General features: G+C 43.7%; 1 protein-coding gene across 1 annotated transcript in view; it reads right to left on the bottom strand.

Annotated features, from left to right (window-relative positions):
- Positions 1-19617, bottom strand: part of Adam23 (ADAM metallopeptidase domain 23) — a 147971-nt gene that overhangs the window by 100769 nt on the left and 27585 nt on the right. The window contains 1 exon segment of the mRNA XM_028886680.2: positions 9188-9264. Within this exon segment, the coding sequence (XP_028742513.1) occupies positions 9188-9264 (77 nt within the window).

Below are 19617 nucleotides of genomic sequence, written 5' to 3' on the forward strand. Positions count from 1 at the left end.
AGAGAAGAATGCCTGAAGAGGTAAAACCCCTTAGCGACTGCTTCCCCAACAGGAGGAAGCTCTCCATAGCTATTCCAGGCAGTGTACAGGCAATCCATCTATATCACGTTACATGTGACACCATACAATCAGGATTTATACCCTTGGGAACTGCTGCTTAAGATTCCTCATTATTACAGAAACCTTTTTTCCCCCCGAATTTACCAAAATAGTTCCAGTCTTCCTAAAATATCTAAATGCAGAAGAGAGCACAGTCTCAAAGCGGCACTTGGGAATGCCAGTTGAATAATCAGCTGTAAGAGACAAACAGATTCCCTTACTAACAACACCTCGAACGCTGCATCTCTAGCTGAAGTGGATCGGGACAGTGGGTCTGTAGGTTGAGGAACCATAAGCAAAGTACCAAGATGGTACCTTATACAAATGAACAAAAAGAATTATCTCTGCAGCCAAGGGAACCCAAGAACAAGACGTTATCAGGGCTGGTTAAATTTTGGGGGCCTCTCCTTGACTTTGGGGGCCTCTCCTTGATTTATGGATGTCACCGTCTCCTGATCTTCCTGTGGTTTCTCTATGTACATTCATGACCTCTCAGATTTCTTGTTCTTATGAGGAAACCAGTCACACTGAATTTTGGGCTCCCCAGAAGACTGCGTTTTAACTAATTACCTTTTAAAAGACCTTACTCCAACCTCAGCTACATAGTGAGGCACAGAAGCTCACCAGGATTCTGCACTTTAATTTGTAGATGAGATAGAAGTCGGTTGGTGACAGGTGGCCACGCTCAATGCATAGAGCTGTTTTAAAAGCAACTAGAGCTGGGTGGCAGTGGCACTCAGAAAACAGAGCCAGGAGAATCTCTGTGAGTTCGAGGCCAGCCTGGTCTACAGAGTAAGATCCAGGACAAGCACCAAAACTGGAAGAAAAAAAAAAAAAGCTACTAGAGTCTTGTGCATGCTCTTTATATTGTTAAAAACTGATCAAGATTGTTTTGTTCTTTTCTTCTCAGTCAACATGGACATATGAAATCATGAGAACCATGCCCAGCTCACTGGGAAATTGATAGCTTGGTGATGTAATCACTGAATAGTCATAGAAGAGGCTCTATCAGACAGCCAGGCTGGAATTCCAACCTGGACTGAGTCTCACCAGGTCTCAGAATGCCCAGTAGCAGAGGAGACGAATGTATCTCTTATAAGGGTTATTAAAGGAGTTTAAACACAGTATGGGTAAAGGGCGTAGGTGACGGTCTAACCATTGTCAGTAAAACACAGAAGTCTCCTTCTGCAGACCCCTTGAACTCAGGAAAGAATGCATTTGCCCTAAGTGGCAACATCTAAAGACACAGAATCCTGAAACGGATTCCGTACACTATGAACATCAGCTACTCTAACTTCTTCAGACTAAAGCCCTGAGAGTGTGTCCAGGGGTGACCTCAGCAGCAGGGCTGAGGTGAAAAGTCTTAGATTCCAAACTTCCTGAGCTCTCTCAAATGTGTGAGTGGAAGTCAGCAGTGAAACTAACATGCTGAGAGAAGAAAAAGACCGGGCCACCGACACAAAGCGGCCATCTTAGAACAGGAGTCAGTAAGTCCAGAACTCAAGACCTGGACAGCACTACTGCCTGGGCATGGGTACCAGTCCGTCTGCTCGCTACCATCCCTAGTCCGCACTCGTTGTATCTGGTCCTAATCACTCACAAAAGCAAAATGAAGTAGGAAGCCTGTTTCTTCTTCACGTGCTCCTTCTTCTAAACCAAAACGAAGTGCAAGCCTCAAAATCTGCTTAGCTGAAAAAAATATGTTAATCAGAACAAAGCTGAAACCCCTCTTTAGAATGAAGAAAGACCTGGAACGTTAAGTGGCCTTGGTCAGCTGTTTCGTGGGTTCACATCTCTCTGAGGAAGAGGCTCACCAGCCTTAGTACTCCGACCCCAAACCCCAGGAGTTAGTGTGTGGAAGGCATCCTTTGAAAATCTGGAACATTTTGGGAGGAGCCTAATGTGCCCTGCCGAAAGTCTTGGAACATCCACCACACAATCCGCAGCAGCTGAAGAAACACCTGAGAAATGGCCTCAGCCTGTTTACCCTACTACCTGGGAGGAATGTAGCTTAGAGCATCTCCCTGCAGAAGGAACCCCACAGCCAGCAACTGTCCCGGCAGCTGGTGAACAAAATCTAACTCCTTCGCCTCTCCGTTAGGTAACTGCCAGGCGGGATCTGAGAGGGCAGAGCCCCAGAATTCCTCCATGGCAAGACCTTCAGTTGACAGAGAAAGCAAGCTTTCTCGCTTTCGTAGGGTCTGCTCTTCCCAGCCTCACTTTTCCGTTGTCCATGAGATCCTGGAATCCTCACCTCAGGCTCCAGGAGCAGGGATCGCTGCTCTAGAGCGGCACCCTCCAGGACTCAGTTCAGTCTCACTCACCCAGAGAACCTTCTCACATCACCAAGGTGTCACGGCTACTCTCCATCATGGTTTTGTTTTTAATTGAGATTGTTTTTAATACATACATACATATATGTGTATATATATATATATATATTACTTTTTGAGATTCTAATACAACTACATCATTTCTCTTTTCTTCATCCAAACCTCCCATATACCTACTCCCTTGCTCTCTTTCAAATTTGTGGCCACTTTTCCTTTAACTGTTGTTGTGGGTGGTGTGTGTGTGTGTGTGTGTGTGTGTGTGTGTGTGTGTGTGTGTGTGTTCCTAAATATATAAATACAACCTGCTCAATCTGTATACTGTTACTTGTATGTGTGCTTTCCGGGCTGCCCATTTGGTATTGGATGATCAGTTGGTATGTCCTTCCCTGCTCCGTCACGTTTCAATATCATCTGTGTACATATTAAGTTCATTTCTCCATCTTGGATCTTTTTTTTCCTTTGAACTGTGAGCTCTTGGGGAGGGAGAAAAATCTCTCACTTTGAATTCCCCATGTTGCTCAGCACAGCATCTTACACAAACTAGATGCTCAGTGTGTTGACTAACGGAAGAATGAATTAACCGTGTCAGTCAGCATGAAAGTCGGGTTCTTTATTTAACCTAACTGAAACTATTTTAGCGTGGTTGTTTTCTTCGTTCAAGAGTACAGCATGAACTGCTTTTAATGAGCAAACTGCTGTGTGCATATGTTTCTGTAAATCTGCGATTTCTAGATACTCATCTTGAACACCCCTGAGTCCCAGAAAATTCAACCGCAGATCTCATGCAAATCCAGAACTACCTTCCTGGCTACAGCATAGTAACACTTCAAAAAAAAAAAAAAAATCCTGTCCTTTTTACTTCCTTAACTCTTTACTGGAGCCATCCCCATCCATGCAGAGACCCGGAGACCCCTGAAGTCATCTGAGTCCTCACGCTGTCACCATGTACCATTCCCCTGAACATCTTCTCATGATGAACCCACACAGCACCCCAGGAAAAGAGGCACGTGACAGACAGTCAGAGAGGATGCTCTGCGCACAGCAGGGTGCTGCCATGGCACTTGTGCGTTACTCTGATCCTCACACGTCTTTCCTCTCCCAGGCCTACTGGCCCGCCACAGCTTTTAGCATTGCCCACCCAATCCAACCTGAGTCGCCTCTCTCAGCTCACGTGGTTACTAAGAAAGCAACCTTCTTGCTCTCCAGGTTCCACGCCTGCAGCTCCCCCCGTTTTAGGTCACAGCCACCTACGGTTGAGTTCCTACGGTTTTCATCGGAGCAGGGCTCTCCCCCAAGCACTGTCAAGACTCTTCCTGGGAATAATGTCCCGGCCTGGTTAGCAACCTAGAATGTTCGAACATTGGTACACAGAATTGTTCTTTCTTTGTCCTGTGTATAGGTCGGTCGTGTGCAAGCATTCATTTCATTCTTTCTTTCTATGGAGCTCTAGCTAGCCTTCAGCTTACAAGACTGGTTTTGAACATGAAGGTGATCCTCCTGCCTCTGCTACCCAAGTGCTGAGATTACAGGTATGTGCCTTCAAATAAACAGGAAAGCATGCTTGGGGACTTGGAGCCAATTGTGTGGCTTGGAAATACATGCATCCAAAGCTACAATGACCTGTAAGTCCTGTTATTTTCTAAATTAGTGACTTGTGAGCTGCTATGGGGCAGTAGAGAGCATGCCACATGCATTGCAGTATGCTTCCAATGCAATGGAGAATGGTACCGAAGCATCTGCTCCATAGACTGACCCTTCTCTGTCATTAACCCCCACTCATCAGCTCCATCTCTCAGTCCATCATCACAGAAACACCGATACCTTCTTCCGACTCTTCTCCCATCCAGGCTGTCTCCAAGTTGGGTTCTCTCATTCACCCCTAGCTCTGTAACTACCTCCCCACAACAACCCAAGCTTCCCTAAAACGGCTCTCTTCCAACCCCCAGTGGCAAACCAGCTGGAAAATCCAAAGGATGCTCACTGCTTCTCAACTCACCAGGCACATAATGATGTGAATCACATCCTTCGGTTCTGAAACCGTCAACACCGTCGTTCTGTGGGTTCTCCCCCTAATTCCCCAGTCACTTGTCTCCTTCGCCGGTTCCTCTCCCCCCCACACCCCCCACCACACCCCACCCCACCCCCCCATCCCCCACCCCCGATGCAGCTTTATCCAACTACCCTCTAGACACAAACTGTCTAATCACGACACTTCTGTGGGCTTTTTTTTTTTTTCCTGCTTTGTCATCCCCTTCAAACTAGTTCTAGTGATTTTTACCAACTGAAGATGTCTTAGAACTATATCCCTTCCCCATGCTTCTTAGTACTACCTGAGAACTAGACTTCTGTTTATGGTCCCTGACTTTTTACAGCCTGGAGAATGGCTCCTAAGCATGTAAGCACAAATACAGGATTGTCCATGAGTTTCTTATCAAGGGGGGGAAAAATTAAACACTCAAGCTTCACTTGCTTTTCGTCAGCATGGAGACACTAATTTTGACCGTCAGACAGCTGGGTGACACATTATTAATCTCCACTAGATCTGCCGTGGGTAACATCTCCGTTATGTGGGCTATGATGGTAATGGTTCCCTGGGTTACTCTTTAAGGAACTTTAAGGCTGCTGGTTCTTCACATATGCCTCTAGGGTGACTGAAAGTGATGAAAAGGCTCGGCATCTTTCTCTTCATACTGTGCGACATTTGTTAGTTTGTTAGTGTTGCTGTTTAGATGGTTGGTTGGTTGTTGGTCATTTTTCCTTCTCCTCCTGCTCCTCCTGCTCCTCTTCCTCCTCCTCCTGCTCCTCCTCCTTCTGCTCCTCCTCCTTCTGCTCCTCCTCCTCCTGCTCCTCCTCCTCCTGCTGCTGCTCTTCCTCCTCCTGCTCCTCCTCCTGCTCCTCCTCTTTCTGCTCCTCCTCCTCCTGCTCCTCCTCCTGCTCCTTCTGCTGCTCCTCTTCCTCCTCCTCCTGCTCCTCCCACTCCTCCTCCTGCTCCTCCTTCTGCTCCTCCTCCTCCTTCTGCTGCTCCTCTTCCTCCTCCTGCTCCTCCTTCTATTTTAACCTTTGGATCTGATACTCAGCTCTGCACACAGACAAGCTGACCAATGAGAAATGATTTGTCAGAACGCTAACACTCTAATTTGATCTAGTCAGCTAATCTCTCTCCTCTTCCTCCTGCTCCACATCAGTACACATCCGACTTTGGAAGGAGTGAGAAGAGGTGGCTCTGAGCTCCTGAAGGTCCCTCATCTGTTCTCAGGCACATTACTCTTTTTTTTTCTTTTTTCTTTCTTTTTTCTTTTTTTTCCTGGACCTGAGGTCCCGGGGCCTTGCACTTGCACTGAACTGAATCCCCAACCCCTTTTGTTATATTGTCCTTTTTTTTCCTTCCTCCCACATTACTCTTTACAGAACTTAGTCTCTCTCAGTACAGGACATCCGTACCTCTTCAACTCCTTGGAACTCAAAGACTGATTTGTGAGCAAAGTTCCCTCTTTTCCACTCTTCAGTCATGGAATAAGCCCCTTACTGTCCTCAACCTCAAATCCTAAGTACTGGACCAGACGCTCATGTCATGGACCTGGGTTCCAGACCCCAGCAAGCTGAGCTGTCCTGGGCTTAGATCTTCAGAATTATCTCCCTCTGTCTCACCCCTGAAGCTCATGAACAATTCAACAAAAGGCCAACACTCCCTTCACAGACAACACTGCATGGCCGGCCCTGCCTTCCCAGCGTACACTATTACAGGTCTTCTCAACTGGGCCTAGGTGCCTCTACCCTTTCCCTCTATACCTTTTCTTCTGCTGGAAAAGAAATGGCGGGCGCCCTGTCATGCTGTCTGTGTGTCATGCTGTCTGTGTGTCTATAGCCCTCACTTCCCCAAAGGAATTCCACTAAACACATTTAGCAATCGGGGGCTAGGGGGACACATCCTGTATGATAACACACACTAACTAAAGGACTTAACTTTTCCCAATTCTCCTGCTGCCTGCGAATCAACAACAACCCGATTGCAAGCAGCGACTATGAGCTAATCACCAACTTGGTAGCATGCCCACATTCTCAAACACCTATACGAAGGGACCCTGCTTAGCCTTGCGGGTCTTAACTCTCTTCAGAACCACACCACACCCACCTGTTAGTTTATGGTGTTAATGCTTCCTCTAACAAATTTCTTACCCAGAAAGACAATCCATCTAGGTGTCTCCTTTGAACCCCCAAATCTGGGACCTTCAATGACTGGATATACGTCTCCATCTTCTCTATCTCCTCCCTCTTCTTCTCATTTCCCAGTACTCTCCTTGTTGATAATGCCTGTCTCACAAGGTAGGTGTCCAATATTACCCCTTCTAAGATGTATTTTCACATTCCTCTAGCCTAAAGAGCTGCCTCTCCTTGGTGTGACTGTTAGCTGCAAAACTGGAACTTTTATGTGCATGCCAAGTAAGATGCTATCCCTTTAAATGGCAAATGACATCCTTTTAGTATTTTGTTACTGTGATCAGATAAGACGCCAGTTTAAACCAAGAAAAATCGCTGACTGATCCGCCGGTTGACCAGAGTAAACTTTGTCTTCCAATACTAAATCCTGTGTATGTGAAGTTATAGTCTCTGGATGCTCCCACCCACCATTTTTGAACGTGTGATTTATGAAGACGTTTATCCACATGATCACCTACTGAACATGCTCAGGAATGCTCAAGAGTCTACATGTGTTGACAACTCTTTCCAATATGAATATGCATGCGTCTTCAGAAGGAAATCCTTGGCCTTCTGTGTGCAGAGAGACACTGCTTTTGGAGAAGTCCTCCTAAGGCCAGTGCTGCCCTTACTGGCTGCAAGTAACAACCCTTCCTTCACTGACTCTGTTTACTGGCACTCACGGAGAAGTAAACCTTTTGGGTTTGGTCACACTACCATGGCACTCCACTGTTAACCGTTCACTTCACGCTCTTCTAAAGTGTTACTTTACATCTCTAGCAACCAACCCCAACTACACTCAATTCCTCAAGCAAGGATATCCACAATAGGTATGCACCCTGATCCCCATGCATGTTAAATGTCAGGAATACATATTTTCTGGTCTGCCTCTATAACTCTAAGGACGTGGGGATACCCCATGTGACCCTTTCTCAGACATCGCTTCTTCGACTGGAAGGTTCTGCTGCGGTCACGATGTTTTAATGCTCAGAACCCACGGCAGTGGGTGCGGCCCCGGTGGTGTGGCGGTAAGCGTAGCCGCCCTCCAAAGCACACCGCAGTGCTGACTGCAACCTCCCCCTCAGGCAGCTAAGTAGAAGGCTGAGACAAACTAAAATTAGCCACATCCTGCCATCCGACATAGCCGAAGACTTGGCAAGACAATCTTTTATGCAGGCACACTGCTGACAGAGCATGGCGAACTGGAGCTCAACCAAAGGAGAAAACCTGCAATATCTTTAACGCAGAAATTCTGAGTTCTGCTGACTCATTCTGACCTAAAGCTGCAAGAACACTTGAATAAGGAGCATCCAAGCTTACTCGGCACCTTTTTTTTTTTCTGCAGAGCTGACAGAATCTGGCATACAAGAAATGTAATAGCCTTCTGCAATTCCTCCGATGTTGGCTGTGGTCACCTGCATTACAGTGTCTGGTAGCATTAAGTAATAGATTCTTATAAAATGTAGTACTGTTTAAACTACTGATGAGAGCTGAAAATCCTGTCCGGCATTGCTGTAACTGAAGAGAGTCACACCATAGGGGAAGCCACCTTCACCAAAGGCTGGGTGCCAGTTCAAGGTAAACTCCTCAGTCCTGGATAAGGCAAGAGCTTTTGCTCATGCTTTGCACAAGAACACCCGTGCAAAGTGTTCCGACTTGGGGAAAAGCATTTAAATATCAATATAAACACAGACACAGAGACAATGGGGTGAATTTTCATCAGTACAAAGTTTCAAAGAATCTACATTAGTGCAAATCCTGAAGCAAAGCACCTTCTCAAAATAGATTCTTCTGAGTCATTGTTTACTGTCTTCTTCCTACAGAAGTCGTGTGTTGCATTATAAAAAGTAAAATGGAAGAAATTTCTAGACTGAAGTCTCATTATGCTTCAGTCAGTAGTTTATTATGCTTCTTATATACTGATTACTACAGTTAGCATTTAATTAACTAGCATTACTTCAAATATTTATTCCATTTAAAATCATAATATGACAAGTCTGGGCCCATCAACAGTCAATCATGAATCAAGGAGGCGCTCACAGGGTCCTGCTCCTCCTTCCTGAACTACTGGCTCTTGATGGATTCTGATTCCATCAGAATCCAGTAGATAGTTTCAAACTCCACAGACACACAGACAATTCTGGTTAAACTCAGTGGGTCTCAGAAAAAGAAAATAAGATAAGAATGTGGAGAGGAAACTTAAAGGGGAAATGGGTGGGTATTTGAGGTGGGAAGGAGACTATAAAAGGAGAGGTTATAGTATCAGAATGTTCTTTATATATGTACGAAAGTACCAAATTATCAACAACTCAATAAAAGTTATTAAAATCCCAATATGTAAGTTCTCCATTTGGGACATGTAACAAGTTAAATGTCTTCCTTCAGGAAAAGGAAATAAAGACACAGTTACTATTCAGACCTCCCACTCTTCCTCAAGCATTATTTGCCACATAATCACTAGAAAATACCAGTTGCTTCAGGCCAGACATTCTTTCAATGAATCTTAGAAATGAAGCTTTACTGCCCCTGCATCCTGAGAGGATTTGCTGTATACTTACTTGTTCAGTATGAGGTCGAGAATGAACTTGGAGCCAAAGGCTTCGATCTGGAAGCTCGCCTGGGCCAGATGGACAGCCTAAATGCAAAAAGACAGAAGGAACCTTAGGAGATATTTACAGGACCAGCATTTTCATGTAGACTTTTTTATGCGTCTTGAGGTATTCATCGAATTTCTTTAAAGGACTAGGTGTGCCATCTTGGTTCTGTTGGAAGGCCTACATATGTGAGCAGCAAAGAGCTAGTAAAGGATCCTCCAAAACAAACCCATTGAGGCAGGACTCAACAGCACGTCCTGCTGGACTTCCAAAGCGACCACGATTAATTGAGCAGAACTCTAATGAAGGCTTGACTCTGGACTCTTCTGTGGCCCAGATGAGGTTTGCTACACACCCAAATGAGAAATCATATCATCATTCTGCCTTTCTGTGGGAAGAGGAACTTTCTCTACGTGATGTGTCAGCAGAATGTGAGAATAAAATGAGATGGCACAGCCTGCTGACTTCTGAAAGCATTTGGAGTGGAGCCGCTCCCCTGGGAAGATCACATTTACAACCCCCTTTAGGAGTCACACATTTACAAATAATGCCTTAATTCAAAACCCAACAGTAATCCCATCTAAGCCAGAATCATATTTAGCAGGTGTTAAAAGATTAGCATAGGCCAAAGAAGCGCCCTGAATAATGTAAATTAACAAATCAGTGAAGAGCTGTCAAAGTGTTATCCAACGTAAGGCCTTACTTTGTTATCCTATCAAGTTATAAAAAAAAAAAAAAAAAAAAAAAAAAAAAAAAAAAAAGACAAGGATCTATGCAACAACCACACCAACTTAGACTCGTTCCTCAGGCACAGGGAGTACCAAACAACAGATGAAATGCTCTTTGTCTGGTAACACAGACCAACTTAAACACACGAGACATCCCCTCTAAGGACTGTATATTCCCAGCTCCCTCCATAGCCTCTCCAGGCTCCTCTCAGCCCTCTCTGCCATTATTATTTACCAAATGCGCCCACCCTTCAAAGGCATCCTAATCGCCTTCCTTCATTAATCACATTCTCTTCACTGATTTGTTAATGAAGGAATGAACTCTGGTCCCCAGAGCAGCAGGAACACTTTACCGGCCCTCCCCCCTCCCGGGTCTGGTGGGGTGTTTGCTTCCTTCTGTTTCCCTCCAAGGACAGTAAACACCATGACACATGTCACAGGCATCTTGCAAATGACTGTAGATTAATGACCCTTCCTCAAAACCATCCAAACCTTCAAATAATTCACCAAACATTTATTGTCAAGGCTATTATCTTGCCGCAGCCATAAAAACACCATCAATAAAACTATGGTTTTTACTTCAGTCAATCACAACAGCCAGTTACTCCATAAAATCAGTAAATATAATTTTAAAGGCAATTAACACATACTCAATCTTAAATGCAAAGCAATAAGTGGTTCCTGCTACCCTAACACCATCGGCGTTCATCCCAAAGTCCAAACCACACAGAGCAAGATCATCACACATGTCCGAGGTTCCTGCATCTAAACATAAAAAGAGGAAGCACCCATCCTGCCAAGTGCAGACTGATTTGCAGTGGCTAGCCAGCACAAACTGCGTAGTCTTTACATGAATTCATTTTGTATCTTACACCATCAATTTTTGCTTGAAGACAGTTATACAGATGACTAAACAAGAGAAGGTTTTTCAGCGATAGTTTCCAAAAGCTTTAAACATCAAAAAAAAAAAAAAAATCTAAAAACTTATTTCCTGAGAATATAAGTACGTAAGCATATTTTCCTCATAAAAATACTACATAGTAGAGAAATGCCTACCTATGGCAACCTGGCTTAACCCAGCTGATCCGTAACCACCTAAAGCTTCTTTGCAAACTCTTAAAAACCTGATAGCAACCCAGGGAAAGCTTATGTTCTAGCAAATAAGCAATGAGGCGAATATAAACAACCGGAGGATCTTGGTGGAAAATCGGGTAGCCTGGTGGTAAACACAACAAACCCACTTTGTGCAACCGCTTGGACTTACACAACTTGATTTTTTTTGCTAAGTTTATCCCAAGTCCACACGACAAGCTTCAGCGCTGCAGAATCCAACAACACAAGACTTTGCACGGCTCCTGTGAAGATACCTTATAGATCAAACAGCTGCAGCTAGAAGGCACAGTCCCAGGGAACCCCAGCCTCAGTGTCTAAGCAGCCACCACTATTAAGGCTGATCCACACTCCGAGTGGCCTCGGGACAGCAATTGTGGACCGACTTCCCTGACATAAGTGCTCCCTGAATAAAATTTCCAAAGGTAAAATAAGAATCCACCTATGAGGGGAACAAAGATGTATTTACAAAAATAGGGTCCAAAAAATGAATGTGGGAACCAAAGAACCCTGTTCTCATTTTTAAAAAATGTGTGTACCCTGTAGGCAAATAACCTGTGGGGTAAATGTCAATGGTGGGCTGCCAACGGGAGGGTTTTGTGTGACGTGCTTGGCGACTTTTGATGGCAAGCGTGCATGTGTACCCAAGACGGCCACCTTTCCTCCAAATGCTCATTCCTTGCATTCACCCAGCAGTGTCTAGTTCACACCATCACATCATCACTACCATCCCTCTCCAAATCTCCAAATCAGTTGCTCTCCAGGAGAGCCAGCAGAATCATCCACAGCAGCAACCATGTGCCTGTTTCCCACAGGAGAAAAAAAAATATGGTTCCTTATATTTATCAACAGAGGTGTTTTAACAGTTTAGCTTATTTCATTTCTAGGCAGGCAGGCAGCACATTTTTTTTTCTATAAAAAATAAGTTTCTTCCACATATTGATCTCCTTGTTCATACTATCAAAAAAAAATCCCTGTAAATTCACTTAATAGAGTTGTATCCATTTTAAATACTGTATTTTTCTTACATTCTGTTTACCTTCCCTCTGCTCTTCATATAATGCAATGGTACACACAGAACAGATTCTGCACACTGAGTCCCTGGCAGGGGCTTCTTTCCCTGTCATTCTATTATTCCTACGCTGTCCTTGACACCACACTTAAACCGATTTTAATTTCTGAACTCAGTTATTGCATTTCAATTTACAAGATTTTATTAACAAAATTATACAGTTTTAAAATTTTAAATTTGAAATATACTTTATAATCAGGTCAAGTGAATCCTTCACTACTGCATGTGTATGTTTATGTGTGCATGTCTTTTTTTACTTTTGAGACAGGGTCTTTGGGGGTGTTTTGTTTTTCTTTTGGTTTGGTTTGGTTTGATTGCGGGAGAGGGTTGGTTGGTTGGTTGGTTGGTTGGTTGGTTGGTTGGTTGGTTTTCCAAGACAAGGTTTCTCTGTGATTATTTGGAAGTCATTCTACAGACCAGGCTGGTCTTGAACTCAGAGATCCACTTGCCTCCGCTTCTCAAGTGCTGGGATTAAAGGTGTGCACCACCACAACCACCTTTGAGGCAGGTTCTTAAGTAGTCAGGCTAGACTCAAACTCACCATGTACCGGAGGCTGGCCTGAATTCCTGCCACTGCATCCCAAGTGCTAAGATTATACAAGTAAAAAAATCGTGCCTACATCATAATGTTTTATTTGCACACATAAACGCATACATGTATAGCGATATGGCGTTACACACACACACACACACACACACACACACACACAAACACACCTTCCAAGTGGTAGGAAATTAGACAAATAGCAGGAATGAGTAGGGTTTTGTGTAAGACAGTACACCATTCTGATTGTTCTAACATGAATATAGAATCGACAAGATGGTACACGTGGCTGCAAAGGCCACCTGAAGTACTGTTCCTCTCTTAAAAAGAAGGGATGACACCTTGAGGTTTATGCAGCATCAACTCCTCAGTCTACTTCAGGGAGAGCTGGTGAACCCTGCCCGCAGCAGGTCAGCTATTTGCTCCTTCAGGATGTCTGTTAAACGGCCTGGTTTTTATAAGGACACTCTCCGTAATGGCACTGAGGAAGGACACAGAGTTTTACAGGCAGGAAGCATCATTTCAGAAGAAGGAGTGCATCGCTGGGCTCAGGACTGCCACCCTAAAGGACTGGAGACAGCTGCTGTCTCTGCACTTGGAGACTTTTCTTGTGACTAAGAATCTGGCCCAGGGAAATTGCAGGAGCTCCATAAACAAAAACAGCTAACTGCAATTATCCACACAAGCCTCCTTCACTAGAGACAATTCGCAAGTCTTAACAGTACCCTTTTCTTCTTCTTCTTCTTCTTCTTCTTCTTCTTCTTCTTCTTCTTCTTCTTCTTCTTCTTCTTCTTCTTCTCTCTCTCTCTCTCTCTCTCTCTCTCTCTCTCTCTCTCTCTCTCTCTCTCTCTCTCTCTCTCTCGTAGACAGCACCTAATGCTACCCATATTAAGCAATTTTAGAAGCCCATGCAACCGTAGGCCAGATGCCACTGTGTGCTTTATCATCACACAACGCCATTGATAGAACACAGGCAGCTCGTGTCAGGCCCACTGCATACGCTGAAGAGGGACAGTGAGCTGTTCCTGAGACATATTCAAGTTCATAGACATTAAAAAAAAAATGGTCATTTGAACATACGCACATTGAAATGAAACCATGTTTCACACGGTATCCACTGCCTTTTGTGGGGGTTGAGCCCTCCAGAGTCTACCTATCACTAGAACGAAACCTGGGAAATAGAAAGTCCACGCTTTCCCACTTACAAAACCCAATTTCAGCATCCAGTAAAAACTGGGAAAGGTGCAGAAGAGAAAGTCTCTGATGTCAATCGCCACGCCTCTTGAGTTACGTGTAGACGCTCTACTCCTCTGTGGCTTGGGAAGCAGAAGACAATTTGGAAGCAGCTTTCCCTTAAATATGTTCTATTACTTATGGAGCCACTCACTCAAGTAGTAAAGGAAACATTGAATGTGACTGGAGAGACGACCTTGCAATTGGGAGCACTGGCTGTTCTTAGAGAGGAGTTGAACTCAGTTCCCAGCACCTTCATCTGACAGCTCACATCCCTTGGAACTCCAACTCCAGGAGCTGACGTTGCACTCACATTCCCAAGCACACACTCAACACACATATACAGACACAATTTAAAAATAAAATAAATTTAAGGGACATATTCATCCCCTTCTCATGGTTTTTCTTCTTTTTTTGTTTTTGTTTTTGTTTTGTTTTGTTTGTTTGTTTTCCCATCTCATGTTTTAATCATCCCAGAGCACCATCAGATCTACCCAGAATGCCCAAGAAGTTGGCAGGGCAGATGTTCTTACTACTTTTCATATGAGGAATTTTTTTTTTTAAGGAATAAAAGGTTAAGTGACATTCTTGTCCAAGGTCGTACATCAAAGGAGTGCAAGGTCTTAGCTTCAGCTCTGTGAGAGGTGCCAAGTCCATGTCAGAAGTCCTTAAATCTTCAAGCCTCAATAGTTTCTAGCCATTAGAATATAAATAACAACAGCTTTCCACAAGGATGTGGACGAGGATTATATTAGATCATAATGTAACAGAAACTTACTAGAAAAATGTTGATCACATTGAAACGGCTTAATAATTCAGAAAAGAGCAACATAGACCGAGGAAGGAGAGAAAAAGTAAGACTATATTAACATTTTAGGAAGGATGGAAATGTCAGCTCACCTCAAAATTCCCTCCCAGTATATCTGGTTACCTTTTAGCGAATTCCAATGTGGATTTATAGTCTGCAAAATTTGAAAATGTTGTATTTTTATCACTCACTACCATTATAGATTATGCTTTGACCTTGTTCAAGTGCTGTGTCTTTGAAACAATATGAATCATTTTCCTACGAAGGGAAACAGCTGCAAACGTTTCACGAAGGCAGTTTTGCAAATTAAGGTAATTTGCTAAACAATTCCTGCCAAGTTACATTTAAATAGGTAGTCCGTGGAAGAGAATATATTCATATGTTCTTCTACAGTGTTCTAATGCACAGTATTAGGAGTTAACCCACTAACAAATTCAAATAGAAAACCTACCTTGTACGAGCTACCGTGGAAGATATAAGGTTATAGAAAAATTGAGATTCACATGTGAAAGGCTGACCATCTGTCTGGGACATGAAATGAAAAACAAGCAAGTACAAAAATCTAATGCACCAATTAAATAATAACAAGAAATACGTATCATTATGGGACATATAAAGCATGATTAATTGTCAAATTTGGGGTAGGGACAAGTATATTAGAATTTGAAGAGGGGGAATTTTGGAGACTGGAAATGCATGATAATAGCTTATGAAGGAGTCTCAGCATGTAAAGATTAGTAGAATTCAGATAGCTCAAGGAGTTAATAGGATGAAATCACCAAATGTTTCTAATGTCGGCTAATGAATAGATGCATCAGAACACGCGTTTAAAGCAAAAACACAGACTGTCTCCCATCCCGGGGTGTTTAACTATAGTTTAGATGGCGGTGAGAATCAAACTTGACAATGCATCATAAAGCATTCCGTGACATCAATAAATGTGATAAATGTATAAACCCCCAAAATGCTAATGTGTTTTGCTAACCAATCTATCTTTAGCAGAAACTAGGAAGCTGAAGCCATGTCCTTTGGAGGATTTTACTGAAATGAGACCGATACATCAGCCGAGTACACGCAGCTCACAGGGCACAGATCAGCATCTCCCAATCAGAGAAGCTGGTCACTGTCTGACTTCGTTCTCCGTGCCAACCTCACCAAGAAAGAAGGAACGTGGAGTCTGAAAGAGACCTATCCAGCATTCAATTACTGAATCTGATGGCAAGGAGAAAGGGAAGTGGGGGGGCCTACAGATCCACGAGACCTCTGGCGAATCTCCTGCAAGAACTCCATTTCAAATTAGCCGTCTACAAAGAGACTCCAGTTCCATCTACTTCCTTTTCTCATTGTCCTTCAACCCAAGGTACCCTTAAAGTCTGATACAGAAAAGAGGAGAACAAAAGAGAAGGAGAAGCAGCAGGCAGTGATGTCCCAAAGAGTCATTCCGACAAAATAAGCTGGGACTCATGTGCGCTGAAATTCTCTTTGCAGACTCTAAAGAAGAGTCGAAGAAAAGAAGCCATATTTAATATTATGAGAAGAGAGAAAGGGACTAAGGAAATTTTCTCCTGGTGATTATCTAGCTGCCCGGTAGGGCTCTGTGAATACATCCCTGACAAGGCTTCTTTGGACATTTACATTAAATATTTTCTCAACCCTAACCTTTGATAATTACTCTCTTCCGTATATTTAACTTACAATGCTAACAAAACACACAAAATCCCGAGTCTCCCGAGCAATTTTATTCAAAGAGGAGTAAAGCAGTACCAGCATCACAACAGCTGTATTCCTTGGCTTTCATGTACTTCGTGAAAGACGAGTAAGAATCCAGCTATGACAACAGTTGCCATGGAAGCAGTTCCTTTCTGCTGCCTTCCTGAATGGTAACATTTAATTTGATGCATTAATCTAGTAGCTGAGGTGTGACTCACCTTCTTCTTTCTTCTCATAAATTCCTACATCACCGAATTGTACAACTCCAAATAGGGTCTCTTTCTCTCCAACTCTTTTTGTCCTAAAGTAAGAGCATATTCTGTCTCTCTAGCCAGAATTACTAAATGCCCACTAAATAATTTCAACGGAAAAAAAAAAAAAAAAAAAAAAGAATGGAGAGGATGGGGGCATTGCTCAATGATGGAGCATTTGTCCAGAATGCATGAGGCCCTAGGCTTAATCGCCGGCCCTGAAGGAGAAGAATGAGGGAGGAGAAGGAAGAGGGGGGCGAAGTAATGGGGGGAAGGGGACAAAGGGAGGAGAGGGAGAATGAGATACAAGCTTTGGAAAGAAAATAAATCAAGCTTCATGCTTATTGTCTGTGGCTCATTACCATTTTTCCCCCCAGAACAGCTTATGTAACAGCAGCACTATCCTGAAAACTAGCCTCCTGAAGACAGCGTCCCAGAACAAGCCAGTCAGCTGCTCTGCTCCTTGGAATGTTGGCTACAACTCAGTGGACTTCTTTCGATTCCAATCTCTCTCTGGGACAGATGGTTCTTTCACTTATGATGGCCATATAAGGTTTAGTTAAGAGTTAATCTGAGATGCAAAATGAGAATTGGGGTCCAGTAATTACACACTTCACCTGAGCATTGTTACATCTAGTAAACCATAAATGATACAGGATAGATCCGAATATTCATTTCCAGTTCTCCCTCAGGAAGAAACAATAAAGACAAGGGGTCTAAGCACGTGGGTCTACATACTACAAGTTAGGGAAGATGCTTTTTCTTGAAACACCTTGCTGATGACTCCCACATCATTCTTCCCAGTTGGGCTGGAGGGATGGCTCAGTGGTTAAAAGCACTGGTTGCTCTTCCAGAGGACCTGTGTTCAATTCCCAGAACCCACATGGTAGCTCACAATCATCTACAACCATTCTTCCCAGTGACTCTAGCCAGATCTCCATATCACAGCCTCTTGTTTCTATGTGCATGGATTTCCCAGGCTCTGCTTAGGAGACATTCCAAGTTCTCCCTAAATGTGCAACTATTTAACAACGTTGTTCCTAAGAGACCTTGACTTTCCTTGACTACTTTCCACAAGATGCACTTCACAAGCTGCCTAACACTGGGGTACAGCCTCTCTTTTTTTCTATAGGAACTCACATAGATTATGGACTTCCTGGGGTTCAGCTGTAGCTGCTCCTGTCCTTTGCGATGAATTCTGGCCTTGACTACAATCACTGATGGGTTTCTTCCTGCCCCTTTGGATGGCAAGGGCAATTTCAAACTAGAAGATGCTCCAAAGATGGGCTTCCCCATTTTTACAAAGCTGCAAGATGTCTGTAGACTGCTTCTTAAAATTAAAAAAAAAAAAAAATTATTTATCATATATACAGTGTCCTGCCCGCATGACAGAAGAGGGCACCAGACCTCATTAAGATGGTTGTGAGCCACCATGTGGTTGCTGGGAATTGAACTCAGGACCTCTGCAAAGGCAGCCAGTGCTCTTAACCTCTGAGCCATTTCTCCAGCCCTAGACTTCTTAAATAACACTGGAGCCTGTTTCTTGTCAAAGAGGCTTAAAGTTGTTTTATTTTAAAGCTTCACTTACATGCACACCTAGCCAACGAGAATTCCAGACAGAAGAAACAGCTAGTTGTGGAAGCCCCAAGACAGGGCATGTGGGCTGTCAGAGAATCGCAGAAAGCTCAGTTTGGGTGCTGTGGAACAAGTGATGGCGAGCAGCTTACGCAATGAAGTTGGAGAAGTAGTGAGGGTCAGTTGTGTAGGAGCCTGTACGCAAGGTTGACGCTCTTGCCTTGTGCTCCGAACGAAACAGGAAGTCACTAAGTCACAGTCGGCTCCCCAGTTTTAACAGTTCGTTCGAGGGGACACTGTCAGCAATGGGTTAAAGAGGCCGGGTGACATGGAAGGAAGCTAAGGGTTCAAAGGCAGGTCGCCGCAGAACTCCAGGTGGGAGTTCCACCTGGGTGGGCAGCGGGGTTGATGAGAAGTCATCGGGTCCTGGCAGCAGTCAATGGACACTGCTCACAGATTTTACGTGAGTTATGAACGACACAAAGAGAAAGCCCTACAGCATTTGGCCTGAGTCATCAAAGGGGACAAGAAACTCCCTTTGTTAGGGAAGTTGACAAGGTCATGGTGGGACCACAGGACCTTGTTCTGGCCACTCTATATCTGTCACATGCCTAAGATGGTCTAGTAGAGAAGCAGGTGCAAGGCCTCCGTCCTTGACGTTAATGAGAGGTAAACCTTTAGTGAATGTTTGCTACCGACTGAGAAAATTAAGAAGTAATGAACAAATAAGTCATTGATCCAGCATATGAATTAATGAGCAAATCAACGAACCTTGGAGATACAAAACAATTCCAGTAAAAGACCTTAGGGGGGCAGGGAAGAGCACACTAATTAGTTATCCAGTACCAAGTGATCAGTCCTAAAAACACATACCCTCAAGTTTCATTATATAGACTAAGCAGGAAGTGCTTACATATTTAATAATACTCAAACACACACAAGTCTATAACAATAATTTTTTAAAGGCCTATGAATTTGAAAGGGAGAAAGGCAGGAGATGAGGGTACATGGAGAGGTTGAAAAGTGAGAAAGAAAGGGGGAAATGATGTAATTAGATTATATTCTCAAGAGGTTATAATAAAAAAAATAACTTGGGGTGGCTGGAGAGATGGATCAGGAATTAAGAGCACTGGCTGCTCTTGCAGAGGAGCCGGGTTCCCAGCACCCACATGGCAGCTCATAGCCCTCTATAACTCCATTTCCAGGGGACCCAATGCCCTCTTCTGACCTCTGCAGACACCAGGCACACATGTGGTGTACAGATTTCATACATGCAAGCAAAACACTCATACACATAAAATAAATCTTTAAAGAGAATAGAAGATCTGAGGGAGGACGTCAAGTCAGCAGAAAACATACTCTG

The sequence above is a fragment of the Peromyscus leucopus genome, chromosome 13 (genome assembly GCF_004664715.2).
Source record: "Peromyscus leucopus breed LL Stock chromosome 13, UCI_PerLeu_2.1, whole genome shotgun sequence".
Lineage (NCBI taxonomy): Eukaryota > Metazoa > Chordata > Mammalia > Rodentia > Cricetidae > Peromyscus > Peromyscus leucopus.